We start from the raw sequence: 26,966 nt of genomic DNA, 5'->3' as shown, positions 1-26,966 counted from the left end.
TCCTTCGCCTGCTCATTCGCTCGTCCGAAAATAAACCGGAGACTCCCCGCAAGGGCTGTTATATGCAGCCGGGGATCTCGCTTGCGCGAAGAAGCTTTCTCGTGGGTGTGTGTGTGTGTGTGTGCGTAAGGGCGCCCGTCTACATCGGTCGAGAAGGTGTTCCAGACCTTTCTTTGATGGGAATCCCCTGCAGCCAGTGAAAGCCGATGGGCGAGGTGCTTGTGATGGTTTCCATTGGTAGCTGGACCTACCCTTCAGGCCCTATGTCGTCTCATCTATACATACACACTTACACAGCTTTGAAACTCTCCATCTCATCGGGCCAATCTCGCATGCTCCCTCAGGATAGCCTCGAGCTCTACACCCATCCATCCCGCAAACTCAAATCTCGCACCCTTCCCACGCCGAAATACCTCGCCTCCTCCGCCTCCTGCTCCGCCCACGGCATCTCACCCCCCACGCTCCTCAGCCACACCGCCCCGCCGCCTCCGCCGTCCTGTCTCCGTGTCCGTCCGGCGGCAGGCTGACGGCGACCTTGTGGGCCAGCGCCTCCGGCACCCGGCGGAACACGTTGGCCGTCACCGACAGCCAGTGCCGCTCGTAGTAGACGTCGCTGTCCAGCCAGAGGTTCACCGTCGCCAGGCCCGGGGTGTCGAGGAGCCGGAGGACGGCGCTCCACGAGTCGACCCACTGCTCGAAGCTGCTTCCCTCGTCGGCCTGCCGCCGGAACGAGAGGTTGACGCGCCGGAGCGGGTGGCCGCCGGCGGGCCCCCGATGCCGCGCGCCGAAGAGGTTCCGTGCCAGGGTGATGTCGGTGATGGCGAAGACCACCGAGTCGTAGATGGAAGAAGCGCATTCCGAGTACCTTTTTTGTTGTTGCGACGCAATGTGTAAGTGCAAATGTTTGCCATGACAGACTTCCCCCCCTCACGTGCCGCCCCCCCCCCCCCCCCCGCGCCCATCTGCTTCGGCGGTGAATGGAATTTCATGACCTACATTCGTTTACAGGTCAGCATCATGGGTAAGAATGCTGTCCACGTTTCGAGATGGACCGAGTGGCCCGTCCGGCCTCTCGCAATGTCCCGCCATATCTCCATTTCCTCCCTCGACTCCTCGCACTTCCAGTGGTCGCACCAGGTCGACATCTCCCGCTTGTACCAGAGCGGCCCCGGCCCGTGCGCGTCGGGCGCCATCCAGTTGAACTCCCACGGCTCCTCGCCGTCCGCGGCCCTGGCGCCGGGTCGGTCGAACAAGCACCGGGAGTGGGCGTACCCGGCCTGCGTGCGGATGACATGCTGGCTCAGGCCGGCCGCGCGCCAGAGCTCCTGGTATATCATCTCCCGGACCTCCTTGGGCAGCTTCCCGAAGAAGCCCGTCGCGACCTGGTCGTCCATCGCGGGGTTCGGCTGGGTGCTGCTGTCGCAGTCGAGGGAGATGCCGCTCCAGAAGTCCTCGAAGGAGGCGCTGTAGTTTTCGCGGTCCGGCCGAGGCGAGAACCGCAGGGCGTCGAGCGAGTCGCTGCTGCTGAGCATCTCGGCGGTGGTGATGGCGTGGATGCTCGGCATGACGCTGCCGGGTCGTGCTCGGCATGTCCTGCTCCTGAGCTTGCTCACCAAACGGAACGACTTCTTTGCCAGCGAACGGATGCCAAGACGACTCGGGCGGGGGTTCGTGACGCTCATCGTTTGGTAAAAGAGTCTCGTCCCGCGAGGGAAAAAAAAAGCACAGGTGGTGCGGACAAACCCAAACCGAGCACGGCGAGTGAGGATGGGAGATTCGGCCTTAAATGAGCATGGGGTGACATGTCGAATCGGCGTCTAACCTCAGCAAACGGCCATGGATCAGGCATCGCACAGCCCGCCAACCAGAAACGGAGACAAACAAACAGAATTAACCGACAAGCAGTTGGACCGTGGGGGGAGGCTACGTCCGAATTTGGGCCATCATGTTTGTTCGATATGACGATTCATCAGCCATCATGCATAGGTAAGGAGAGAAGAATATCGATTAAAGTCTGTTTATGGGTATCGGGTCCGGTGCTCGTCGACCATAAAATCCAACTAAATCATGCCCCAACGCCGCGAATCATCATAATCCAACAAACACACGCTTGCATCTCGCTTCAGGCCCCAGTAGATTGGTGCATGATACGAGCAGAAAAGGGGTTGGCGCCGAGACCAAGCCCTTACTTCTGCTCGGCCTTGCTCTTGCCAGCGCCGAAGAGGCCGCCGACGTAGCCGCCGGCGCCCTTCAAGCCCTCGGTGGTCTTGCCAGCGACGGCCTTGCCGCCGTCGGCGACGCCGCTGCCGGCCTGGTTCAGGGCGCCGGAGCCCGGGACGGCGGTGGGGACGTAGCCACCCTCCTCGTCCTTGCCCTGGCGCTCGGCGCGGTTGATGCCCTCCTTGGAGGCCAGGTCGCCGACGGGCTGGAGGAGGCCGCCTTTGCCTACCTGGCCCCCGACGAGGTTGTGGACGCCATCTTGGAGGGTGTCGACTTGTTCGACTCCGGTGACCTTGGTCTTGTCTAGCGTGTCTGGAAGCGAGGAGCGTTAGCGGAGGCTCTTATTCAACTAGACAGGTACTAGTGCAAAGCTCAGGGAGGAACGCGATATGATGAAGCGCAGCGCATCTTACCCTTGGTGGTGTAGCTAGCCTTGTTGTCCTTGGTGAACCACTTCAGGTACTGGTCCTCGAGCCACGGAACCCATTTCTCGTACTGCTGGTTGTAGGTTTGCTTTGCCCACTCTGCCATGGTGAAATACTGTTTGTTGGTGATGATGTGGAGGATAGAAATGGTGGATGCTTGATGCTCGAAAGTTGAACTGAGGTCTGGAATAATAGATCAACGGGATGAACACTACAACGGACGATGGACGCCAGCGACGAGGAAAACGCCAGCCTGATATAAACCCGCCCAAACTTGGCCGAATGCTAGCAAGCAAGCACACACACATACACACGCACCCACACATAGGCAACTGCATTTCCGTCAGACTCGTCACTCACGCATCCCTCTCAGCTGCGCATGTTGCGTACGTGTGGCTGATGATGCTCATGTATACGTCATACCAGTCTGTGATGGAGGCTTCGAAACGGGATGCTATAGGCTGTCTCGTCCGGTCCAGGCCACCGGGCTGGACCCCCGTCTGGACCCCTGCGGGGGCGGCATCATCAGACGCAATGACAAAAATCCTGGAAGTTGGCAGCCACAACCAGAGAAGCGTCGGGACGCCACACGCGGGAATCCCAGCAGAAACGATGAGCGTAAGCGAGCGGCCCTTTGAGGGATTTAGGGGGGTTTCAGATTACGGCCTTGGTTGGCCGAGGAGTGTTGGAGAGAGTCAGTCTTATTGGTTCGACACACCACACAGCCTATGAGTTTCGTGATGTGGCACGTGGGAAAGAGAGGGAGGTTGTGTGTGTATCCGTACACTACGGTAGTGTACCTACTGTGAGGGAGACGAGGTGGGAATGACACGCACGAAAACCGGCCCAGATCTCGATTGCGGTTACGACGTCATCCCGCTTCAAAGTGGATCTGTGCGGACCGGGATGTGGATACGTTTCGGCTCATGGTCCCGGGAGCATCCGGGCCCGATGTCAGAAATGCGGCATCATTGGCCGTCATCGTGCTGTTTCGAGACGGTTGTCTCTCTTTGGTATAGATGTGTAGTTTTATTGATTAGGAGTGTGCTCCAATACAGAAAGGGCCATGTCGACGAGAGGACATCTCATGAGGTGATGGGCCCTCGAATTGTCTCGGTCTAAACAAGTTTCCAGGTCTGGGCATCCTGTGTGCCAATCACAACAACCCCGGGGGAGGGATATGTCGTATGGCTCTGCATCAGTGCCAATCTAATGCAAACCTGTCGAGTTGTAGGATAATCAAACAACGATTTGCTGTATGTCACCTGATGGAGAACGCCATTGTTGCCGTGGCTGAGCGAGAAGAGGATTCTTTCTTTTTGCTACCGAGGGTTTCTGACGTTTGGCCGAACACAGAAGTTCGATCTTCGAGGCTACACTTGGAGCCATGTTCATTGGCTGGTCAACCATGAAAATTCCGGCATAAATGCGAGATAAAATACTGGAATAGTAGCCAAGAAGACGTGGCTCAGCTAACATCTTAGCAGCCCTTGTATAAAGACAAACAGTGTGACGTCGTTCATGAATGCAGCTGACATGTGTTTTGAGTCAATTCGGCAACGACAGCTCCCATTCTCCCAAGCTAATGACATGCTACGAAGCGCATCTTGTCACGATAGGGGCCAAGTATATACGGTCCAAACGGTCCGTCAATGCAAAAGAGACATAGGGTAAGGTAGAAAAAAATATATAGCCGTACGTCTAGGACCCATATATCCATACCCGCGTGATACATCTCTTATCCTCATCTTGTCGGATACCCATTCCCTATTATACACGCAATATCCGACTTATTGGGTTTCTGATCCGCTGGCGACTCAACTTCAACCAGTACGCTGAAATACTTCCTTCATTTTGTCGTGCGGAACATCTGGGTATTTAGAAATACAATCTGATTGCGTATACTGGTAGGAGGTGGTATGGTCGGTTATCGGGCCTCGTTCGTGACCAACTCAGAACATTTTTATTCCGAGTTCGACTTCTTCCGACACGATATGTAACCCAAAGACTAATCTTACTGCTGGTTTGCTAGTCCATCATTGGTCAATCCTACAGTATGTGCGCCCTGCATACGATCATCAAAAAGATGGTAACGGAGCATATTCCCTTGATTATTTACCTGAAACCCTGAATGTCAGCTTCGCAACCGCCGCAACGGGTAAAGCGACAACCCCAACCCATGCATGACTGGGACCACTCGCTACCATCTCGCTTCAGTCACCGGTGCGGTAAACCAACCCATAGAAAGTAAGCCGGGCAGATGTTTTAGTCTCGCAAAACCACGCCAAGTTAGAGACCCACTCCAGGCGGATGTAAGCATAGCTACACGACGCCTGCATGAAAGCCACCCCCAATATTCTAGACGAGCCGTGCATGAACGAGGAACTCATTTCTAGTGCCAGGAACAGTAACATCAAATTGGCCGTCAGTTTCGTTAGTTTGCCTTGTGTGGCCCTACATATAATGAGAAAACCTCCAGCCTAGACCCGACATTGTGACACCCTCTCTACAACTTCAACGGCATTCTCAACCTCTTTTAAGCTTCATCAGCTGACTTCCAGTGGATAGCCATGAGCGCCAAGCGAGGAAATACCGTGGTTTCTGCAACTTCGGTTCGATCCAAGACGGACGTAATCGACACCCCAGCTTTATCCCTTTCGACAAAGTACAAAGATGGCGCATCAGACGAGTTCGAATTTGGTGGCTCGCTTGGAACCCTGGCTCTCATGATCGGGTTTCCTCTGGTGATGTGGTATATGTGGATTGGTGCGACGTACTACGATGGCCAGATTCCTCTGCCAGAGCCCAACCAGTCCTGGCCCGAGTTTGGCCATCACCTTGCCCGGCTGGTCTACGAGGGCGCCTACCCGACAGCCAAGGCTTGGGGTGTCTACTGGGTTTTCTTCGTCGGAGAGGCCCTCATGTACTGCTATATGCCTGGTGTATCCAGCTACGGACGCCCCCTTCGACACGAGGGCGGCAGGAGACTGCCCTACTATTGTTCGGCCTACGCCAGTTTCTATGCCACGCTCGCGATCGCCGCCCTTCTTCACGTCACCCGGGTGTTCCCTCTCTACACTCTGATCGACGAGTTCGGGTCTTTCATGACGGTGGCCATTCTGTCCGGCTTTATCAACAGTTTCATCGTCTACTTCCAGGCCCTTGCCCGTGGACGCACTCATAGGCTCACCGGTTTCCCGATCTACGACTTCTTCATGGGCGCCGAACTCAACCCGCGCGTTGGCATCTTGGACTTCAAGATGTTTTACGAGGTGCGGATTCCGTGGTTTATACTCTTTCTCATCACATGTTCGGTCGCAGCCCGACAGTACGAAAGGTATGGGTACGTCTCCGGCGAGGTGATGTTTTTGGCCGCCGCGCATTTTCTCTACGCCAACGCTTGCGCGAAAGCAGAGCAGATGATCATCACGAGCTGGTAAGTATCGATCCGAGCATCAAACAAATCTATTCCGGAGCTGGCTAAACGATCATGAATTAGGGACATGTACTTTGAGAAGCTCGGGTTCCTTCTCACCTTCTGGAACATGGCCGGAGTGCCCTTCACCTACTGCCACTGCGCTTTGTATCTCGCCAACCACGATCCCTCCGAGTACCACCGGAGCCCCTATGCACTGGCAGCACTGACCGCTGCGTACCTCTTCTTCTACTGGATGTGGGACAGCGCCAACGGCCAAAAGAACGCGTTCCGACACCAGGAAAGGGGCCAGCTGATCAAGCGCAACACGTTTCCTCAAGTACCTTGGCAAGCGATTGAGGATCCAAAGGTTATTGAAACCGACACGGGAGACCGCATCATGGTGGATGGTTGGTTCGCAATCGTCCGAAAACCGAACTATGTTCCTGACATGTTCTTCTCCTTCTCGTGGGGCTTGATCACCGGTTTCAAGTAGGATCCTGATCCTTGATGTTTTGTTCTCCATGATTACTGACTAGACACGTGCAACAGGAGCCCCTTTCCCTGGTTTTACTTTGTGTTCTTCATGGTGATGATCATTCACCGTACCGACAGAGACATCAGCAGATGCCGAAGAAAGTACGGCGAAGCCTGGAAACGGTACGAGAGAGAGGTCCCATACCTTTTTATTCCTGTAAGTTGTAATAGGAACACGGTTTTCAGACATTGGTTAACAGTCTTCTAGTACATCATATAAACGAACCTAGCACCGATGCCTGCCTCAGTAAACGGCATCGGCCGAGATGGAAGAGGAGTTTCTGGACCAAAGCCTGGCGAATGGAGAACGCGCCTACTTAAGCTGCAACCATCTGCAACTGTGTAAATCTGCCTGCAAAGATGACATTCATGAATTAGTGCCTGCTTCATTCTTCCTACTTCCTGGTAGAGCTTCACTATAATCAGAGTGGCAACTGTTGGATTTTGCGCACTACTGAAAAGGATCAAAAAACGATGTAAAACGTCTCGCCGACGCAATGTGGCTTCGTGGGAATACCAGGACGTACCTTCGCTGCTCGCGAGCGAAAAGCAGCCGGGAGTCTTTCACATCTTCCAGACTTCGTTTTTGTTAGCGTGAAGCAAGTACGTATGGCAAGACAACCAATTGCATTAAAGGGTATATAAGATTTGAAATCATTTGCGTATTTACGCTTCATTTCGGAGGTGCCCAGCCCAGCTCGTCCATCGGCCACTGTATCCACGGCTTGTGGCTCTCGTCCAGCAACTCCCACGCCTGGGAGATCAGATGCATCGCCCAACCCTGGAGCCACCATTGGCTTTCGAGCCTCTTCAAAACGATACAAAAGTGCGCGTATATGGCAATGGCCTCTTGTTTGGCGTCCGGCGTCTTGAGCAGCGGCAGGAACTCGTCGGTAACGAAGTACTTCCAGATGAAGATGTCTATGATATCCATGTTGCGGCCTCCTTCGTGCAAGGCGAGAGACATGGTGTGCCTCAGCTCGTCGATCGCCAGGTTGTAGACCCGTAGCAAGTCCGCGTCGATGCCGCTGTTATTCACGCGCTGTCGGAGACACTCCAACGCTCCCGGCCGAGCAAGTGAATCGTCACGGGCGGTGAAGAACCGCTCCTTCGCGTAGGTCAAAAGGGGAGTGAGTGGTCCCTTGTAGTTCCTCGAGACGAGAAGCTTGAGGAGTGAAACAGCTCCTGAAAGAAGGAAAGTCCAATCCGGGAAAGCGGATTCCCAAACGACGACCGACTCTTTAAGATAGCGGCCGGATGCAAGGGCTGGGTTTAGTCGACCGTCAGTTGCTTATATGCAATGAAGCAGCCCGCGCGGGGCTTTATACACGAGCAGCATTACAGTGCTAACGATGGAAAAAGGGGGTTACGACGTACCGAAGAAGATGGTTAGAATCGAAAACAGAAACAGGTTTTCTGCGTTACGCTCATCCAGGCCGCTCATCAGCCCCATCGCCTCCCTGCTGGCCGAACGATGATATAGAAGAGCCTTGGTCACGAGGGCTTCTTTGCGTTCGGGCTGCTGATGCGCAAGGTGTAGCGCCGAAATAGACAACAATGTGCGCATCACGTACTCGCACTCCAGAGCCATGCGCACGACCGAGACCTTCCACATCTGGCGGACTATGACATCTGTTGATAGTGTCGAATAGACGGAAGTAGTGAAGTTGTGCATGAGTTCCAGGTCGGTGAAGTTGATGTCGTGGTTAACTGGTATTGGTGGTCGCGCGGACTGCGTGGCCCCATCTGGGGTGTTGGAAGTGCTGTTTGGCGTGCTGTGCGCCGCCAGTGATGGACCGCTTTGCAGAAAGTCGCAGTACACCAAGTGCCGGACGCAGTTTTGGCATGCTGGCCTCAGCTCATCACACTTTATAAAACAGCACGTTAGTTGATGCGGCGAGGAACGCGGTGGCAGATACAACGGCATGCGGACCAGATCGGCCACCAGGCGTGAAGGGGCCGCAGGCAGTCATCGTCGTCGAACTGTTGGCAATGGGCGGGGATGGCGTGCAGCGGTGTGACGGTGCTTCATCAGACTGACCTTTATCTTGCGCCTCTTGCAAGTCTGGCATCCGAGTTTGGACTTCCGATGCGGCTTCTTCGAGTCTTTGGCAGCCTCTGTGCCATCTGATAAGACCTTCATCGTGTCTGGCGCGGATCCTCACTCCCTGTCCGGGAATATTTCCCGGCATGTGACCGATCCTTGAAGGAAAGCCGTAGGGGGGATGCGGCTAGGGCAATCCACTGCCGGCGCACAGCCAGATTAAGTCTCCGGGATGTTGACGTCAAGGGTCGGACGATTTGGACTAGGCCGGGACGGCGGGCGGACGCGAGGAGACTCCGAGAATACGTCGGTCCAGACGGTACGGTCAATGATTTCTGCGTCGAATATGGCGCGAGAGGCGGGATTGAGAGACGGGGTGGTATACCTAACACCAATGAGCGGAGTTCCCCCCTTGGCGCTCGTATTCCTCGTTTAGCAATCGGAACATCGGGGGGACCAGTCCGAACCCGGGGCAAAAGTCGGGTCCAATGTCACTAACATCTTTGGCTTCGAGTAGGGAAACCGAAAAAGCGAGACAACGGGGAATCGAGGGAACCCGAGAAACCCGAGCCCCATTGGCGCTGTCTCGAGGTTATAGTTTACGAACTATAGCTTCTCTCAATTCTTAATTTTTGGGCCATGTTCGTGGGCAACCGCAGCCGAATACTGAACATTGAAAGTACCAAACCTAGTTCATGTTGATAGCGGAATTGTACTAGGGGGGCTGGCCATCTGCTTACTTACGGCGGGGTGTCTTTCTTTTCTCAACCTGTTTAACCTTTTGTTTGTTCACTCCCAACCCCGCCACGACCTTCATTCGGTCAATATTTTCCTTTATGAGGCTATAGAACGGTGTAGTGACGATTCAATGCGGTATCCCCTTGACAACGACGAGTAAGGAAACCGCAAAGTCCGAAAAGAAGAAGAAGTAACAGGCACATACAGTTATTTGTTCAACAAGATGCCTCCCTTGAGATTAAGCCTTGCTTAGTCACAACTCTCACTAGCACTGTCGTCTCCAACTACAAACCCGCATGGCGAAGTGGCATACTCCTGGGAAGAAGAGCTTGTTTCTGATACGCAAACCGTCGGGTTGATTCTGACTGCAAGAAGGCCTTTTTGTAACCTCTGATTAGCAACCAGAGAAATCAGGCAGTTTTCGTGCACTACCGCCCTCCTTCAAGTAAAAAGGATAGGGCTCTTGGGCAGACAGACCTCTACTTAATTAGGTGTAGGACTTTTCTTTCAAAAGTTCCTAGCAGCAAGTACGAGGTTATATATATCAAAAGAATAACGCTGTATTTGGTAGGCGTAGCCTATTCATGAGACAGCCTAATAGCAACCGATTCTATATAGTGGGCGGAGACGGACACGAAATGCGATCCTTGACTTGAGAACCTACGGAGGAAATGGTTCTAAGGGGGATCAATGTGTGGAATAAGCCAGCCCTGTTTACCTTTCAAGGTATAATATACTTCCTGTCTCACTTACTGGAGTGTTTCCACAAAATAAAGTACGTAGATCATTGAAGGTTCGGAGGAACCCAGGCCATCGGTAACGGAAATCTTGACAGTCTTATGAAAACTATACCTGTCGTTTGAGGTAAGGCATCGGCTTTGGTTGCCGGCCCAAACCAAACTCACCCTAACCGTTATGTTGGTATTTACCTTGAAGGTTTCGCTACCATTGAGCTTGTTTGGCAAGGTTGTCTTGGCAGCGTCTGTCTTTTCGAGAAGCAGACGGTACCATGGCGCAGCCAGATGCCTCGGGCTGGGTAGAACCCACCGCTAATTAAAAGTTGCCAGCGCGGAATATGACCACTCACGCCGAAGCTTCCTTGCATTTAGACCCTTCGAAACAGGAGAAGCATATCGGCATTATCAGCCGTGAAGCGAAGCTGTATAGAGAGTCCCCCCCTTGTTATCAGCGGGAGTAAATCCTCCATCTGACCGCCAACACGAACTGTACCAAGATGTTGGACGGGGATGAAGGTGAAGAGTGATAATGCATACCAGAACCAGAAAACCAGGGTGTGTGGGGCGTTTAGTATCACATATCGCACCATGAAGGACCAACAAACAAACCCGCCAAAGGAGGCTAGACTACCGTTCAAAATATGCCCATCCCCCCATGCCGGCCCGCCCTCCAACTGCTGTTCCTGGATAACAAGTCGTGGCCACTAGGGTCAGGCTGCAGATCTTCTGTGAGTGGACTGCAGCAAGCCTGCGTGATTGTCTGTAGCCGAGAAGAGGGGTAACAGGGACAACAAATCCGGCCTCCCGAAATGGGTATATCGCCGCGTAGCGAGTGTGATCCATACGCTCCCATGCCCTGGTATATATTCCATGTAACCTGCGAGTTTCTTGGTATGGGAACTCGCTTTTTGACACGTTTTTCAAGTTGCTAACCGTTACCTACTAATCACGCATAATGTCCGACAACGCTACAACTACTGCGGCAACGGGGGCCAGCAGTCCTCCTAATGCTGATGTCAGTGTCCCACAGGCCGCTGTTCACGACAACAATGTCGTCATTGCTGTCGACGACGTGAGATCTCTGTTAACGCATCTCAATGAGCATTTATGTTGACCCGCTCTATTTCTCTTCAGGACGTCGATGATGGCTTATCAGTGAGCCACGTGAGTACTCTGATTGTCGACCTGGCCAACATTCCAGAACTGATGACCAAGATCTTAGGCAAGTGTTGCTACATCGACCACGAGTTTAGCAGCTTCAGTCAGGGACTACCGAGTAGAGAATGGGCGGACGTACCATGCATACAAGGACGGGAGTAAGTCCATATACCTACAATGACGTCGGTAGGCCAAATGCACCGAAGACGAAGCTAACCATAAAAAGAATACCTCGTTCCCAATGACGAACAGGAACTCGATCGACTTGGTGCGTTATTTTGGTTTATCTTAAGACCTTTGTCGTCTCAGGCTGATACGGAAACAATGTAGACCTGCAGCACGAGATTTTCCTCCGCTCATTCGACAATCGGCTCGGAACTGCACCCCCGAACGACCCGGACGCAAAGGTTGGACGGGTCCTCGATGTGGGCACTGGGACCGGTCTCTGGGCTATTGATTTTGGCGAAGAGCACCCCGAAGCTGAGGCAGGTTAAAACCAGCTATTGTATATTGCAGCGTGCTAACATTTCGAAAGGTCCTGGGTATCGACTTGTCTCCACCCCCGAGTTCATTGTGCGTAACTTCCTACTCTAACAAATTGTATCTACAATACTCAAGTACTAAACTTCAATTCTCAGCGTGCCACCAAATGTTCGATTTGTGGTTGATGACGCTGAAGAACCTTGGGAGTACTCGCAGCCTTTCGACTATATCCATAGTCGACTGATGACTGGTAGTATCAGAGATTGGAAAAAATACGTCAAGAACTGCTTTGAGTAAGTACATAATTTTCTTGTAGAGGCCAAAGAAACCTAATCTTGAGATTAGGAACCTGGCTCCTGGAGGTTATCTTGAGCTTACCGAAGGAGACGTCATCCCAGTCTCAGACGACGGCACACTTACCAAAGACACCTCCATTGTGAAGGCTGTCAGCTTGTGGACTCAAGGGATGGCTCTCTTGGACACACCGTTTGAGGCTGTTGGACGCCTCGAAGGCGTTATGAAGGATGCCGGGTTTGAAGATGTCCAAGTCAAGCGCTTCAAGTGGCCAACGAACAGCTGGCCCAAGGACCCAAAATACAAGGAGCTGGGTATGTTGAATTACGAGAACATTTCTCCTAACTGGGAGGGTTTCCTTATGGCTCCCTTAACTCGGGCCCTGGACTGGACGAAAGAGGAGGTCTTGGTCCTTGCGATGGGGGCCCGCAAGGACACTGCCAACAGGAATATCCACGCCTATTACCAGATGTAAGACTGAACCCCCGAATCTCATGTGAGACGTCTTTGCTGACTTTTCCAGGTGGTCCATCCACGGAAGGAAGCCCTTGAAAACCGAGGAAAACTAACCCTCGGCCCCCGCCGCCACAACCGATTAACTCATTGATTGTTGATCAACACGCCGCTACTGGTTGGGCGCGTACACCCATGTTGCAATTCGAATAGCCACTAGATACTCTACCAAAAAAACGGGGTAGGAAGCGCAATGAAATTATTCGATCCACTGCCCAATCAATCTCCAAAGACAACCTGAGCAATCGAAACACCCTGCCTCGCCCAGTGACCTAATATCACTGTATGGCAAGAGACACGGATACCCCTAGAAGCCCTGCGTGACACAAGGCGACTAGGGGACATCGCGTAGATCCTGGACGCTGAAGAGCGATGGGCACTTGACAGCAACGAACAAGACCAGTATGACCTCCTGGGAGGTTGGCACACAGATGGCGATGATGGGACCATCGACAACATATTGGTCATGGCAGGGCGATAAGTAGTTTGAAGTTCTATATTTATTCATTTGAAGCTAGCTACCCCAGGGGCTCTATGTCCTTTTTAGGAACGGCCCGGCGTTAATTAAATATAACAACAACAACAACCTCATCATCTAGTGACCGTAATAATTGTTTTGTCCAATATGCCAGCATACATGCGAAGAAATAACCCTTAACAAGTAGCACTCAACACGTTTATGATATGTCATAATCGGTGATCATGGTGGGAAATACCAACGTCCCAACCATGTTGAAAACCGGCTGCCGTCGTGCCGTCGAGCCGTCCAACAGCACCAACAATTTCACGGAATCGGAGCCACGTCCGCTCGACCGTCACCTGGGCTGCATACTGCCAAGTATCAATTGTTGGCGAATCGTCTTCTGTCACTGGACGACCTGCAAAGTGCAATGCACCAAGCAGCCAGTGTGCATTCTTTTCCCTGTCGAGAAGAGGGGTTTCAGCGTGAACCAACAAGCTGAGCTCCGGAAGCGGTTGCATCACCGCGTGGTGTGACCCGGGTTGTGCTCCACTCGGACGGGGTATTTATACACAGGGCGTTTGAGAAGAGAGACAGTGAAAATCACTTATCGTATTTGGGAAGCAAAAGCTTAACAAGTCGAAAGCGCTTCTTCTCGTTCGTTAGCACAATGGCCGACCATCACGTTAGCATCAGCCAACCTGGCAACGAAGACACGACGCAGCACCGTTCTAATGTAGAAAGCAATGACATTCTTGTAGCGGACAATGTACAGATCATTTCTCAGATGGTGAACCTCGACACATGAACTGACGAGATTGCTTATCTACGCAGGTTTCAGACGATGATGCCTCGCTGAACCGTGTAAGGAACCCGAATGTCTGTGTATTCCCAACCGCCCTGGATCTTGGTGCTGACACGGTAATTATTTCTCAGGAGAGCATTGCTTCGTCAACCACGAGCGTGACCAGCTCGGTCCTTGATTACCGTATCGAGAACGGACGCACCTATCACAGATACAAGGATGGAAGTGGGTGTATCCGACACGAGAGGATTCGTCTTTGCCGAGGCTGACCAAGTCAGAGTACGCGATGCCAAACGACGAAAGAGAGAATGATAGACTCGGTACGCCCTCTCGTGAACACCTCGGGGCATTTTCCGACCGGATGAGACTGACTGGGTAGATCTGCAACACAACCTCATGCTCCGGACATTTGACGACCGTCTCGGAACCGCGCCACCCAGCAGAAAAGACTACAAGGCCGGGCGGGTTCTCGATGTCGGGACCGGCTCCGGCATCTGGGCCATCGACTTCGGCGACGAACACCCCGAGGCCGACGTGAGTCGGGGGCACCTTGCGCCTTCTGAAAATGCGTCTTGCTGAATCATCAAACAGGTCACTGGGGTTGACTTATCAGCTGTCCAACCCGGCTTGTGCGGTACACATCTATTCAGTATGATGGGGGAGAAACGCTGACTTGGGTCTCGACTTCATAGTGTTCCGCCCAACGTCCATTTCGAGATCGATGACATCGAAGAGGACTGGCACTTTTCCACGCCCTTCGACTACATACACAGCCGGATGATGACGGGAAGCATTCGCGATTGGAACAGATATGTCAAACAATGTTATGAGTAAGTTACAAAAAGCTACACATCCGTCCTCTGTTGACCGGCGGCAGCAACCTGAGCCCCGGCGGCTACCTTGAGCTCAACGAAGTCGACGCGCTCCCCACATCCGACGACGGCACCCTCACAGAGGACTGCAACCTCATGAAGAGCTTTAACCTGTGGGCCGAGGGCCTCGCGGCGCTCGGATCGCCCTTTGAGAAGTTCGCCCGCATGGAGGGCGTCCTCGAGGAGGCCGGCTTCGAAGACGTCCACGTCCAGCGGTTCAAGTGGCCGACCAACAGCTGGCCCAAGGCCGCGAAGCACAGGGAGCTCGGCATCTGGAACCACGAGAACCTCGCGCCCAATCTGGAGGGGATGTTCCTGGCGTCCTACACGCGGGGCCTCGGCTGGACCAGGGAGGAGGTCACGGCAATGATGACGAAGGCGCGAGAGGACTTTGCTGACCGGAACATCCACGCCTACTTCAACATGTGAGACAAACCCAACGCTCTTCTTCCTAGCAAGCGCCTTGGGATGGAGAATTAAGACTGACTGACTTTTACCAGCTGGTCCATCTATGGAAGGAAGCCCGCCCAAGTAGAGGAAAACCAGACAACGACTGACTGAACCATCAGCTATGCCGTGCATAGAACCGGGCAAGCTCAACATGTCGTTCAGGCTCTCGAAAGCATAATTCATTAATTAGACGCAAGAAACGACTAAATCTTCTCACGCCAAAATACATTGGTCCATCATTACCTTACCACTTGTAGCCTATATGGCCTCTCATGCAGTAGGACTGCAGGTTTTAGAAGGCGTATATGCCCTATTCAGCCTGTAAACGCTTTCCTAGGAAATGGACAGCTCTTGATCTCCTTTTCCAAGTCATATTATAACATGAACCAAGCGATCTTCTAGAGCCAAGGGGAATGGTTTACAGTCGCATGTGAATGGATGACTAGTTGGTTACAGGAATACATAGAAAGGACTAGAAACGTAAATTGGATTTTTCTACTAGGTTGTAGGGAAAAGGAAGGATAGGTTAGAACAATTGTGATAATTTACACCTACTATTATTACTGTTAACCCCTTCACTCTATATAATCGTAGCCTGCAGACATTGCCTACGGATCGCCACCACGGTATATTACACATTGATGACCGTGATAGAGCAACCAGCCAGCCCGGCCGAAGCGAACCCACCCAATGATTATCGATTACTTTTAGAAACAACATAGTAATCCAGTTACGAGTACGGGATTCAGTGGACCTGATAGAAAGCTGAACTGTGCCGTGCGTAGTTCATAATGTGTGCCATATTACACCTATAATTCCATGCCACTACAAATACCAAAATGTCCCTGTAAAGGCCATCCCTCGTTTGGATAGGGTCACGTCATCGTATTGCGTTAATCGGTTTCTTCGAATCCTCTCCCCTCCAGGCATGCGCAGTTTCCAGAAACTCTCTCCCGTACAGCAAAACGTCCTCAAACGGGTTACTCGCCCGCAGGACCCTCCGCTTCGGCCGCCCCTGGTCTACGCTGCTCACGTATCCCCCGGATGTCTCGTTGTACCTCTGCCGTCCCCGCGCGACGACCGCGAACTTGGGCACCAGCGGCGTCAGCCACTCCGTCCCATGGTCACGGTACCCGCCGGCGCTGCCATTCTTTTTCTCCATTTCGACCTCGCCCCACGCCCAGAAGCCGTCGTGCGCGTCGCAGGGCAGGTCGACTGTCAGCCGCCGCGCCATGGCGGACGGCACATTGCTGAACAGCTCTCGGTACTCGGTCAGCAGCCGGCGCGTGACGGGGCATTCGGCGTCGAGCCAGAGATAGGTGCGCGTCATCTTGCAGCCGTGCTCCGAGAGTATGTGCCACAAGGACCCGCCGTTGAGGTAAAGCCAGCTGCCGCTGTCTTCGCGGAGCGAGATGTTGATGTACGTAGCTTCGTACAGGTAGGCAACCGGCGGAGACCGAAAGATGCGCTGGAGGGCTTTGCTGTCTGTGATGGTCAGGGTTTTATACTCTTTGAGGGTCGAATGGCATTCTTGGTATCTGAGTTGGCGGCCGATCTGATTAGCTTTTCCTCCTTTATTTTTTTTTTTTTTTTGCTTCAGGAGATTGAATTCAGACCAGGCCATGAGAAAACGAAAACTTAAAAAAAAAACTTGCATCCATTTGCAAGAGAGAAGGAGAGACATGTAAGACTGCGTCTTATGCGCGTCAATCTTCCTGCCGTCTCGCACGTCCTCCCACAACCTCTCGCATCTCCAGTGGTTGCACCATTTCGAAGTCATCCTCTTGTACCACTCCGGATGCAGCTGCACCTTGGCGTCGCTGCCGGATTCCTCAAAAGCCTTGGCGACCCCGATCTGCCGCTCATCCGGCGCCGTATGGTCCGTGATACACGGAGAGTAAGTGGTCTTGTGCTCGTGGAGGAACATATGTCTTTTGACGCCAGCGACTGCCCAGAACTCCCGATAAATCAGCTCGCGGATCTCGGGAGGTAGTTGTGAGAAGTAGTGAAACTGATGTAGCGGTTGCGTGGGCGTATCATCTTTCGAGTCTTCGTGGATGGCTTCGCCGTCAACCGTACCCTTGTACTTCTTAAAGCACAGAGGGTTCCTCGAGGATGAGAACCAACTCTTCGAATACCGTCTACCGCTGCTCAATTTTTCGTCTTGCTGCGTCTCGAGCAATGAGAGTGTTCGCCTCAGGTGCTTCGTAAATCTCTGAGAGTCTCTTTGCAAAAAGTCTGACCGAGCCATTTTCGGTTTGTGCGGACTGCACTCAATTCCAACTAAAGAAAACCCAAAGAAAAAATAAACGCAAACAAGACGATGCAAGGGTATATTAACGAAGAGTGTGGGTATGAGGAAGGCCAGGCCTGATATAGATGAGTGGTTGCTTCATCAAGTCGTGGTGCCTCGGATACCTACTCGCGCCTTGAGGAGAACTGTATGCAACCAATCACGACTATGGAATGTTTGACAGTCCCAGCAACTTGGTAAAGGACTTTGTGAAGTGACCAAACAATGTTGCAGTTGGCGGTGATCAAGACTGCGTGCGTAGGGTGGCATGTTAGGGAAAAAGAAAAGGCTCAGCGGCCGCTCGCACATCTTGCCCCTCCTGTCTCCTGTCAGTCTACCCACAAGAAGCCCCGATTTACACGGGAAGGCAAACAAGAGGCGATAAGACTATGCACGCGTCTTTGCAAACGAAAATAAGAAGGGGCGTCCACGCCGAGCGACAGGGTCTGTTGGGCCGGGCTGATGCGGCGTAGGCGGCGCATGGGTCCCATCATGTCCCGTATCCGGAAGCTCATGTCCAACATGATTCCAGAAACACAACCACACGGCCTATTACCGCAAACAAGGCGATTGCGCCGACAAGCGAGGTCCCCCCCAAGCCAAACCTCGGCGCGGCATTGGGAGGGGGGGGGGACTCGAGACATACAGCATGAGTTGCTGCAGGCTCCGTCACGGCGAGGGAATCCATACCCTGTCAATGATAGCCAATATCCTTGTTCTCCAGGTTGGAGGCAGAGAGGAGAGGGAAGCTCATGGCACGAGACAGTCGATTTCTCGCCGCTGTGGAACACAGAACAGATGCTGTGCTCGCTACGACGAGATCTCGTGAACTCGTGGCTGTTGTAATTTGGGAGGGGTTGAATAAGAGTCGTCCAGACACCCAACAAAAGGGCACTCGCTTAGTTCTGAGCAGAGACATCAGGGTACTGACGGCCCTGAATAATCAGTCTGCTGCTGATTCGGAGCAGCTGAGGGCTCCCTGTTGAGGATGCCCGAGACTGATGTCGCCCATTAGGTTACATTGGCGACGCTTGAGGTTGAATGTGACATTCTTCGTTAGGAATGGGGCGTCGGATCTATCTTGCTTGCATGAGCCAGGCGAACCAATGTCTCAGGTTGACCTGCGGATTCGCACCGCGCAGCTCCAGTCCAGCCACTATGGTTGCATCGCTGAGGGAGGACCCGTGGTGTCCGTCCCATGCGTTCCAAAAGCCCTAGCTGGAGCGATTAAGTACCGTAGATTCGAGTGCTGCAAAAGAGCAAAGAAACATGGGGGTTGCGTGACCACTCCATTGCCTTTGCAGACTGACTGCAGGGTATCCATTCGTCGTCGCCACACAAACCCACCGTTGGCGCAGAACCCGAACCCAACGTACGGTTAGGGAGACCAGTTGCCGCAGCGTCGTTGGAAAGGCTTGGCCCAGTCCACCACGGGCACCGGAAGACATCCGTGGACCGTGGAGCAGTTTGTAGTGTACGACATGCAGCTGAATGGGTCGTCTCCAATCGTGGATCGTGGAACTATTTGACAAGGCGAGCTCCTAGCTTATACTGGAATAGACTTTTATTCGGGGGACGGGGGTTGAGGACCGGCGGCCGGACGGGATGCCTAATGTGACAAGGTGCGTTGCCATCAACATGCATCCCTGACCAGGCGATAGGTCCCCCCCTCTCTTGATCCTCTCTAGACCCGTCGATATGCGGCGAGCTGGGCTGGGTTGAAGTATGCACCAAGTTGTTGGAAGTTGGCATGTTTGAAAGGGCCAAGGCTTGGTTTTCGGGGCTGCCCACGCCTATTAAGGCAGTTGCATGGTGCAAAAACGGTGGAAACAACTGGGATCGTCGGGTTGGAAGTGCCTCCAGTATCGACTCTCGACGCCATCCATGACCAATTGCGCTTCCGGGAACAAGTGCTTCTTCTTGCTGGAAAATTGGTTGGAGGTTATGGTGGCAATCGAGAGAAAGCCGCTTGAAGCTGCAAATTCACCTCTTGAGGCCATTCATGATTCGAGCAACCCTCGCGGCCATAGCTCCTCTGTCCAGGATGCGCCAAGAGTGCTGGGCCAGGTGTTCTCGTTGGTCCGCGATGCAAATCATCCCTTGAGAAACAGTTCATCCTTGACTAGATAGACCCCAGTATCGACATGGCTGCCGTGTCTGTGAAGGACGGGTTGACTCGAGGACCTTGAGCAGAAGGTATGCAGCCAGCGTATCTCAGCGAGGCCGGCCGATCCCTGAAAACCTTCTCGTGGGGTTCAGCTGGCCATGTCGTCGGAAGGTTTCAAAACGGATGAAACGGCGTTTGTCCAGTTGATATGGATGACGGACAGTGTAGTGTTTGTGCTGAAGAAGCCGTGGGGGGGGGGGGGGGGGGGCGATGGTAGGAAAAGGCGTTGCTTTCTTTGCCTTCCAGGTTTACCAGTTACACATGTGATACGTACTCGGTATCCGTACTTACTGTGGAATTCTAAAGAAGAACGAGTCCTCCGTACCGAGCTGACATAAGCAAACACTGACACAGGAGGATCCCCTCCTGGAATACAGCAACTTTCAGCACTCACTTCCACTAGCAGCAATCCGATAAGACTCCCTTGGTGGGCAGAAATCACTATCCTCACCCTCAAGTAGCGGGTACGCACGCAATCGATAGCGATAAAACATGTCAAAATTCAGACGAAAGGAAAAGCGGGGTGACAATAACAGCCGAACCAGTGACCCCTGCGTCCTGCACCTCGAGAAAATTACAACAACTGGTTCAGCCGCCTTTGTACTCACCGATTCCACGAAAAGGGGGGAAAAGAAAACAAGACGAAAGCGCCAAGATCCGATTGACACGCCCGGACCTCATTCTCTCACCCGGAAGTCTCTCTCTCTCTCTCTCTCTCTCTCCCTCTCTTTCTGTGGACGAAACGAAACGAAACGAAGCGCGACGAAGCATTGGCTGGTCTACCTACGTGCACACCATCCATAGTACTTACCTACTATACGGAGTACACCGCAATACACCGACATCTGCATACGCTCCTTGACGGCCCCGATCTCGTCTCAAGGTTTCATGGCGTTTACTCGCCCGTTCTGCTGGAACTCGCTCTGCAAGAGGTAGCAGGCCGCGCCGCCGCCGCCGCCGCCGCCACCACCACCACTCCGTCATGAAGTTCGCAAAGGAGCTCGAGCAAGACCTCGTACCAGGTGCGACGCGACAAGCCTCGCCTCCATGTCTCTGTCCCTCGTTGCTTCTTCCGCCAGCTGACCCCGCACTCGTCCGATAGAATGGCGTATCAAATATCTCAACTACAAGGCCGGCAAGAAGCATGTCAAGGCTGTGTCGCGCGCCATCAATCGCGCCAATGGTAGCCCTTTGAACAACGCCAGCGGGCCCGAGAATCAGAACGGCACCGCCTCCTACCTCTTCCACGCCCACTCACCCTTCCGCAGTCATCGACATACTCGTTCCAAGGCCTCGAATGCCCCTGATGAGCGCACCTCGCTGCGCGGCACCCCGGCCCCAGTTGGCTCGGCGCACCAGAAGCCCGCCCATCCGATCCCCACGCCCGCTTCGCACAACGACCGTCAAGGCTGGAACGATGGGCCAAGCGACTTGCGTTATGGGAGCTTCGTTCATACTCCGCCTCAACACGAGACCGGAAGCCCCTTGGATCGCAGGCAAACCTTTGAGCTGCCTGGGCCAGCCATGCATGCGCCTTCCCCTCACAGCGGTCCCAGCCCGCAAGCCGCCTCAACGCAAGCGGTATCCACAGCACGACAGGCCCTCCATAGAAGCGCGACCGTCGACGAGAGTGTGCCTGGTCCAGTCGGCACACCTGCCACCGAACACGAACGCACCCCGTCATCTCTGCGACTGCCCCACCCGGCGACCATCGGACCCGGCCCCAATGCCTCGCCCCGCGGCGGGCTCCGCCGGCTGTTCTCAGGCGCGTCGCACCTGGGCCGAGTGGGGACAAATTCGGAATACGGCCTCCAGCCCTCGGCATTGGACATGGTCAGACAGAAGGAGAAGGAATTCTTTGAGTTCCTGGACTCGGAGTTGGAAAAGGTTGAGGAGTTCTACAAAATGAAAGAGGACCAGGCTGGTGAGCGTCTGGCTTTGCTCAAGGAACAGCTGCACGAGATGAGGAACCGACGCATACAGGAGATCAACGCCCAAAAGCGGCAGGCTGAGATGGAATTCCTGAGCCGAGGCGACGGAGACCGCGATGCTGCGCAGAGAGGCCCCCTCGGCTGGATCGATCCTGTCAAAACCAAGATCTTCCGCCCGGGGCCCAACTCCCGGGCTCTGTCGAAAATGGCGCACACGCCCGTCATGCGCCCAGCCGAGGGCGGCGACGCAACTCGAGATTACATCCGGCGGCCCCACGAGCACGACGTGCCGTACCGCACCGCCAAGAGGAAGCTGAAGCTCGCCATGCAGGAGTTCTACCGCGGCCTCGAGCTGCTCAAGTCGTACGCCCTGCTCAACCGGACGGCGTTCCGGAAGCTGAACAAGAAGTACGACAAGGCCGTCAAGGCCCGCCCGCAGTACCGGTACATGAACGAAAAGGTCAACAAATCGTGGTTCGTCAACAGCGAGGTCGTCGACGGCCACATCAAGGCTGTGGAAGACCTCTACGCCCGCTACTTTGAGCGCGGGAACCACAAGATTGCGGCCGGCAAGCTGCGAAGCCTGAGCCGGAGGCCCGGCGACGAATCGGGCAGCGCCTTTAGATGCGGCATCCTCCTGGGCACCGGGTTGGTGTTTGCCATCCAAGGAACCGTATTTGGCGGGCAGCTCCTGTTCGACGATGACGCAGAGGTACGGGCGCGGACGGGCTATCTCATGCAGATCTACGGAGGCTACTTCTTGATGCTTTTGCTGTTCAGCATGTTTTGCGTCAACTGCGCCATCTGGACACGCAACAAGATCAACTACCCCTTCATTTTCGAATTCGACACCCGCACCAACCTCGACTGGCGACAGCTCGCCGAGTTCCCCAGCTTGTTCACCTTCATATTTGGTGTTTTCATATGGCTCAACTTTAGCGAGTATGGGACCAACGAAGTGTACGAATACTACCCCGTGGTTCTGATAGCTCTGTCGGCCGCCATCATCTTCATGCCCGCGCCGATACTCATGGCACGCAGTCGAAAGTGGTTTGCATACGCCCATGTGAGTTCAATTTGTAAGCCCTCAGCAAGGAAGGGGCACAGCACTGACTGCGTGTAGTGGCGTCTCTTGCTTGCCGGTCTCTATCCGGTAGAATTTCGAGACTTTTTCCTCGGCGATATGTACTGTTCCCTGTCATACGCCATGTGTGTAAGTTGGCATGGTCTACTTTACGCCTTGGTCACGCTCTCAGCTGACACCCACTAGAACATCGAGCTGTTCTTCTGTCTCTACGCCAATGCATGGGACAACCCAACGCAGTGCAACTCGAATCACTCGCGGCTCCTCGGCTTCCTGGGCGCGCTGCCACCCATCTGGCGCTTCCTGCAATGTCTGCGGCGTTACAGGGACACAAGGAACATCTTCCCGCACCTGGTCAACGGCGGCAAGTACACAATGTCCATCCTGGCCGCCATGTCGCTCTCCATGTACCGCATCGACAACACGCACGGCAACCTGGCAATGTTTGTTACCTTTGCCACCATCAATGCCGTATATACCTGTAAGCCAGCCGCTTCTTCGTCTGCTGCCCTCACCGCATCTAGGCCTTGCGATGCTAACGTTTGGTGACCAGCCATCTGGGACCTGTTCATGGACTTCTCCCTCCTCCAGCCGCACAGCAGGCTCTGGCTCCTCCGCGACATCACGGGCCTCAAGAAACGCTGGCCGTACTACTTCATCATGGTGACCGACCCGATCCTGCGCTTCTCCTGGATCTTTTACGCCATCTTCACCCACGACACGCAGCACTCCTCCATCGTCTCCTTCCTCGTCGCCCTCGCCGAAGTCGCGCGCCGCGGCATGTGGACCCTCCTGCGCGTCGAGAACGAGCACTGCGCCAACGTCGCCCAGTACAAGGCCTCACGCGACGTGCCGCTGCCCTACCCCGTCGAGCCGCGCGTCTCGCAGCGGTTCCCCGGGGTCGCGGAGGAGGGCAGCGGCAAGGACGACGACGTGGCCGAGACGACGGGCGAGGCGCGGCTCGACTCGGGGGCGGCTGGTGCGAGCGGCACCACGACGGCGCGGCCGACGACGGACCAGAGAATGGCGGAGGAGGGCACGGTGCGGCGCAGGAGGCGGAGCGGCATCTTGCCGTTGCAGCGGAGCTTCTCCAAGATCATCGCCGAGGGCGCACAGGCAGGATTTCGAAAAGAGGAGGAAGCCGGTCGACGCCGACGTGGAGAAGCACGAGGAGGCTGGCGGCATGGCGAGCGACGACGACGACGACGAAGACGAAGACGACGACGGCGGCCGCGAGGTGCCCTCGGGCGGGTCGGACGACGACGACGACGAGGCGGATTCCATGGAGATCCGCGAGGCGCAGAGGCTGGTGCACGAGCACGGGGACGGGAGTCCGGTGCGCCGGTAATGGTAATCAGTAGACATTATATATATATATATATATATCACGACATGATGCCTTTTTTTGTGAATCGTGGTAATTCTTATGGAAATAAGAAATTGTGTTTGGATAAAAGCCGTGCCACATGTTCCATGACATGCAACGTGATCCATAATCAAGCAAGCGTCTAAATCGTGCTGATACATGACTATCTACAAGCAGTCGTAATTCATACTCGGTCCAACACCCTACTGTACGCCACGCTTGAACCGCCATCTCTCTCTCTCTCTCTCTCTATCGATTTCCTTTATGCACTCCTCCCCCAATAACTCCTCACCCAGGCCGTAAACCTAGTGCCACTCAGCGTCGACCTTCTCCCAGTGGTCCAGGAAGCCCTTGAAGAACTTGACGCCCAGGCCGGGGTCGAGGGCGCCGGTGGTGGCGCGGATGGAGTGCATGCTCAGCTGGGGCAGGCCGGCGTCGGCGGCGCGCACGCCCATGGCGGCGCTGAGCATGGGGCCGACGGTGCCGCCGCTGCGGGTGTCGTTGCGGATCTGGAAGGTCTGGGTCGGGGCGCCGCTGAGCTCGCCGACGCGCTGGAGGATGGCGGTGGAGACGGCGTCGGTCGTCATGTGGCCGTTGCTGTCGCCGCAGATGGTGACGCCGACGTTGAGGCGCGGCACGTGCTCGTCGAGGTAGTAGCCGAGGAAGTTGGGGTTGCCGGCGTGGGTGACGTCGGCCGAGAGGAGGAAGGAGGCGGCGAAGGTACGGCAGAGGACGTCGGTGCCGAAGGCGATGCCAGCGGCGCCGCTGAGGGACTCGACGGCGCGCTCGATGGTGAGGGGGAGGAAGTTGCCGCGGGCGCCCTGGCGGAGGAGGGAGCCAATCTCCTCGTCGTCGAAGAGGGCGACGAGCTTGATGACGCCGTCGTCGGGGTCGGACTCGGCGGCCAGGAGGGCGGTGAGGGCGGCCCAGGAGCAGAGCTTGTCGTCGATGCGGCCGCCGAAGATGAACTCGCGGTCGAGGCCGCCGGTCTGGGCGGGCTGGGAGTCGTAGAGCTCGAGCTCCCAGTTGATGATCTGGGTCGGGGAGGAGAGGCCGAGCTGGCTGGAGATGAGCTTGACGAGCTTCGGGGGCTGGGAGTTGACGAAGGCGCCCTTGGGGCCGAGGGGTTCGACGGGGGCGGCGGCGGCGGAAGAATCGTCGGACGGGGAGTCAAGGCCAATGATGGGCACGGCTTGGGTCTCGGGGTTGTTCTGACCCATCATGCCGACGCCAAAGTGAGGGGCGAGGGTGGGAATGCGGGCGATGGGCCAGTCGAGGCGGACGAGGCGGGTGGTGGTCTTGTTGGAGGACTCGTCACGGACGACGACGCGGCCGCCGATGGCCAGGTCGCGGTCCCACCAGGTCTGGTTGAGGGCGCCGGCGTAGGGGGCGACGCCGAGCTGGAGGTAGCCGGCGCGGGTGGGCTTGGAGCTGACGGGCTTGAGCCTGGCGGTAAGGGCATCGATGTGGCCGGCGATCATTGCGACGCCGTTGCCGGGCTTGTAGGCCTTGCCGACGGTGAAGGCGATGAGGGCGGAGCCGTTGCGGGTGGTCCAGTACTTGCCGCCGGGCTTGAGCTTGTCGGCCCAGCTGTCGCGGGAGGGAAGCTCGGTGAAACCGGCGGCGGCGAGCTTGTCCTTGAAGTGGTCGACGGTGTGGAAGATTGTGGGGTTCTCGGCGAGGAAGTCGACAAAGGGCTTGGTGTAGGCCTCGGGCTTGCCGGCGGCGACGGCGCAGAGACGGCAGGCGGAGGGGTGGGCGGCGCGGGTGGTCTGCCTGACTTCGCTATAGCGGAGGGAGTTCCAGCAGGCCTCGCAGACGGGGTTCTCGGCGGGCGGGCGACCGTCCATGTCGGCGAGGAGGAAGGGCTTCGAGGCCGGGGCGGCGCTGCGGGCGGAGGAGGGCAACGTAGTGGAGGCGGACATGGAGGAGGGGGGCGCGGGAGACTGAGAGCGCGACATGGCTTCAGCAGCCTCCATGGCCTGGAGGCGGAGGGAGAGCGAGGAGACGCGGTTGCGGAGGGACTCGGGGGTATGTTTGGTCATGACGGGCGAGTCGTCGAGAGGATGCGAAGCTTGAACGGCGCTATTGGAGTCGGTCAGGAGAAAGCGGTTCATTGGTCTCGGACCAGATGCAAACGGCGCGATTCGAGACCGTGGATCTGTGGTCTAGGGATGAGGAGAAGAGAGAAATTCGAGAGCGAGACGGAGATGGTGAGAGAGGATGTTTGGGAGAGGTTTGAGGTGTGAGGTGGGAGATTGGAGGTTGGTTTGAAGACAGCTAGCTAATCGCTGAAGCTTCAAGGATACCTAGATACATAGGTACGTACGTACACTAAGTATCCAGGTACCCAGGTACCTACCCGTATCCGTACCTACCTAGATATCGAAAGCAGAGTACGTACCGAGAACCCTGACGCTGGTAGACGCTCTGATTGGTCACGGTGAGTGAGTCGACGCCGATGCTTAGCTAATCATGCTTATCTTATCTTATCCGGTCCGAAGTCGGTTGCCGGGGGGAACAAGAAACGGCTCCGTACTTGGCCGGATCAAGAAGGTCGGAGGACCGTTCAACTTGCTTCACGAATCATGAAGCTTGTCCACATGGACGATGAGCATTGCCTTTGTCGACAGTGGATATCCGTCCTCCGCTTTGGTCGTGTCTGTGTTGTCCGTTGCAGAGCATAGAAGCAATGTATGCAGCATATGGCACCGAGAGATGGAGACTCTGACTTGAAAGACTCGATGCTTGCGGGAACCCAGCGGGATGAATCGAATGCTGTTAACCAGAGCGGCATGGAAGTGATAAAGATATAAACAAGCAGGGGCCGGGGAGTAAGACGCCCGTCTTTCTTCCAAAATTGTGTTGACTATACGGCCTGACCATACCGTGGTGACTGATGTTGCCGATTCATCCGACTCTCATCACTCGCATGAGACTACCTAGATATATATATAAAGATATATACCCTACC

At 55.0% G+C, this 26,966-nt stretch overlaps 9 protein-coding genes across 9 annotated transcripts; 4 read left to right on the top strand and 5 right to left on the bottom strand.

Moving 5' to 3' along the window:
- Window positions 1-465: 465 nt before the first annotated feature.
- On the bottom strand, window positions 466-1,682 carry GLRG_10998 (uncharacterized protein; the record flags this gene model as incomplete). The annotated part of the gene is made up of 2 exons (XM_008101632.1): window positions 466-865; window positions 997-1,682. The coding sequence occupies 2 exons, from the start codon at window positions 1,680-1,682 to the stop codon at window positions 466-468; spliced, it is 1,086 nt and encodes a 361-aa protein (XP_008099823.1).
- A 503-nt stretch (window positions 1,683-2,185) lies between these two features.
- On the bottom strand, window positions 2,186-2,751 carry GLRG_10997 (uncharacterized protein; the record flags this gene model as incomplete). Its single annotated transcript, XM_008101631.1, has 2 exons — window positions 2,186-2,532; window positions 2,634-2,751. The coding sequence occupies 2 exons, from the start codon at window positions 2,749-2,751 to the stop codon at window positions 2,186-2,188; spliced, it is 465 nt and encodes a 154-aa protein (XP_008099822.1).
- Window positions 2,752-5,215: 2,464 nt separating this feature from the next.
- GLRG_10996 (ergosterol biosynthesis ERG4/ERG24 family protein) lies at window positions 5,216-6,817 on the top strand (the record flags this gene model as incomplete). The annotated part of the gene is made up of 4 exons (XM_008101630.1): window positions 5,216-6,081; window positions 6,145-6,552; window positions 6,613-6,754; window positions 6,806-6,817. The coding sequence occupies 4 exons, from the start codon at window positions 5,216-5,218 to the stop codon at window positions 6,815-6,817; spliced, it is 1,428 nt and encodes a 475-aa protein (XP_008099821.1).
- A 453-nt stretch (window positions 6,818-7,270) lies between these two features.
- GLRG_10995 (uncharacterized protein) lies at window positions 7,271-8,740 on the bottom strand (the record flags this gene model as incomplete). The annotated part of the gene is made up of 3 exons (XM_008101629.1): window positions 7,271-7,863; window positions 7,975-8,464; window positions 8,639-8,740. 3 exons carry the CDS (start codon window positions 8,738-8,740, stop codon window positions 7,271-7,273), a joined length of 1,185 nt encoding a protein of 394 aa, XP_008099820.1.
- A 2,331-nt stretch (window positions 8,741-11,071) lies between these two features.
- GLRG_10994 (methyltransferase domain-containing protein) lies at window positions 11,072-12,620 on the top strand (the record flags this gene model as incomplete). Its single annotated transcript, XM_008101628.1, has 9 exons — window positions 11,072-11,188; window positions 11,251-11,280; window positions 11,339-11,432; window positions 11,501-11,542; window positions 11,605-11,759; window positions 11,810-11,847; window positions 11,913-12,050; window positions 12,103-12,522; window positions 12,575-12,620. The coding sequence occupies 9 exons, from the start codon at window positions 11,072-11,074 to the stop codon at window positions 12,618-12,620; spliced, it is 1,080 nt and encodes a 359-aa protein (XP_008099819.1).
- A 1,074-nt stretch (window positions 12,621-13,694) lies between these two features.
- On the top strand, window positions 13,695-15,262 carry GLRG_10993 (methyltransferase domain-containing protein; the record flags this gene model as incomplete). The annotated part of the gene is made up of 9 exons (XM_008101627.1): window positions 13,695-13,793; window positions 13,859-13,888; window positions 13,961-14,054; window positions 14,108-14,149; window positions 14,209-14,363; window positions 14,421-14,458; window positions 14,522-14,659; window positions 14,707-15,126; window positions 15,202-15,262. The coding sequence occupies 9 exons, from the start codon at window positions 13,695-13,697 to the stop codon at window positions 15,260-15,262; spliced, it is 1,077 nt and encodes a 358-aa protein (XP_008099818.1).
- A 769-nt stretch (window positions 15,263-16,031) lies between these two features.
- On the bottom strand, window positions 16,032-17,402 carry GLRG_10992 (uncharacterized protein; the record flags this gene model as incomplete). Its single annotated transcript, XM_008101626.1, has 2 exons — window positions 16,032-16,632; window positions 16,843-17,402. The coding sequence occupies 2 exons, from the start codon at window positions 17,400-17,402 to the stop codon at window positions 16,032-16,034; spliced, it is 1,161 nt and encodes a 386-aa protein (XP_008099817.1).
- A 3,191-nt stretch (window positions 17,403-20,593) lies between these two features.
- Window positions 20,594-24,138, top strand: GLRG_10991 (EXS family protein; the record flags this gene model as incomplete). Its single annotated transcript, XM_008101625.1, has 6 exons — window positions 20,594-20,633; window positions 20,714-22,608; window positions 22,666-22,755; window positions 22,813-23,107; window positions 23,180-23,962; window positions 24,128-24,138. The coding sequence occupies 6 exons, from the start codon at window positions 20,594-20,596 to the stop codon at window positions 24,136-24,138; spliced, it is 3,114 nt and encodes a 1,037-aa protein (XP_008099816.1).
- Window positions 24,139-24,297: 159 nt separating this feature from the next.
- On the bottom strand, window positions 24,298-26,109 carry GLRG_10990 (aminopeptidase I zinc metalloprotease; the record flags this gene model as incomplete). The annotated part of the gene is made up of 1 exon (XM_008101624.1): window positions 24,298-26,109. The coding sequence occupies one exon, from the start codon at window positions 26,107-26,109 to the stop codon at window positions 24,298-24,300; it is 1,812 nt and encodes a 603-aa protein (XP_008099815.1).
- Between the last annotated feature and the right edge of the window lie 857 nt (window positions 26,110-26,966).

This window comes from Colletotrichum graminicola (assembly GCF_000149035.1).
Source record: "Colletotrichum graminicola M1.001 genomic scaffold supercont1.70, whole genome shotgun sequence".
NCBI classification, from domain to species: Eukaryota; Fungi; Ascomycota; class Sordariomycetes; order Glomerellales; family Glomerellaceae; genus Colletotrichum; species Colletotrichum graminicola.
Note: the sequence above shows the minus strand (reverse complement) of the source record. Positions and strands in the feature narration are given on the sequence as shown.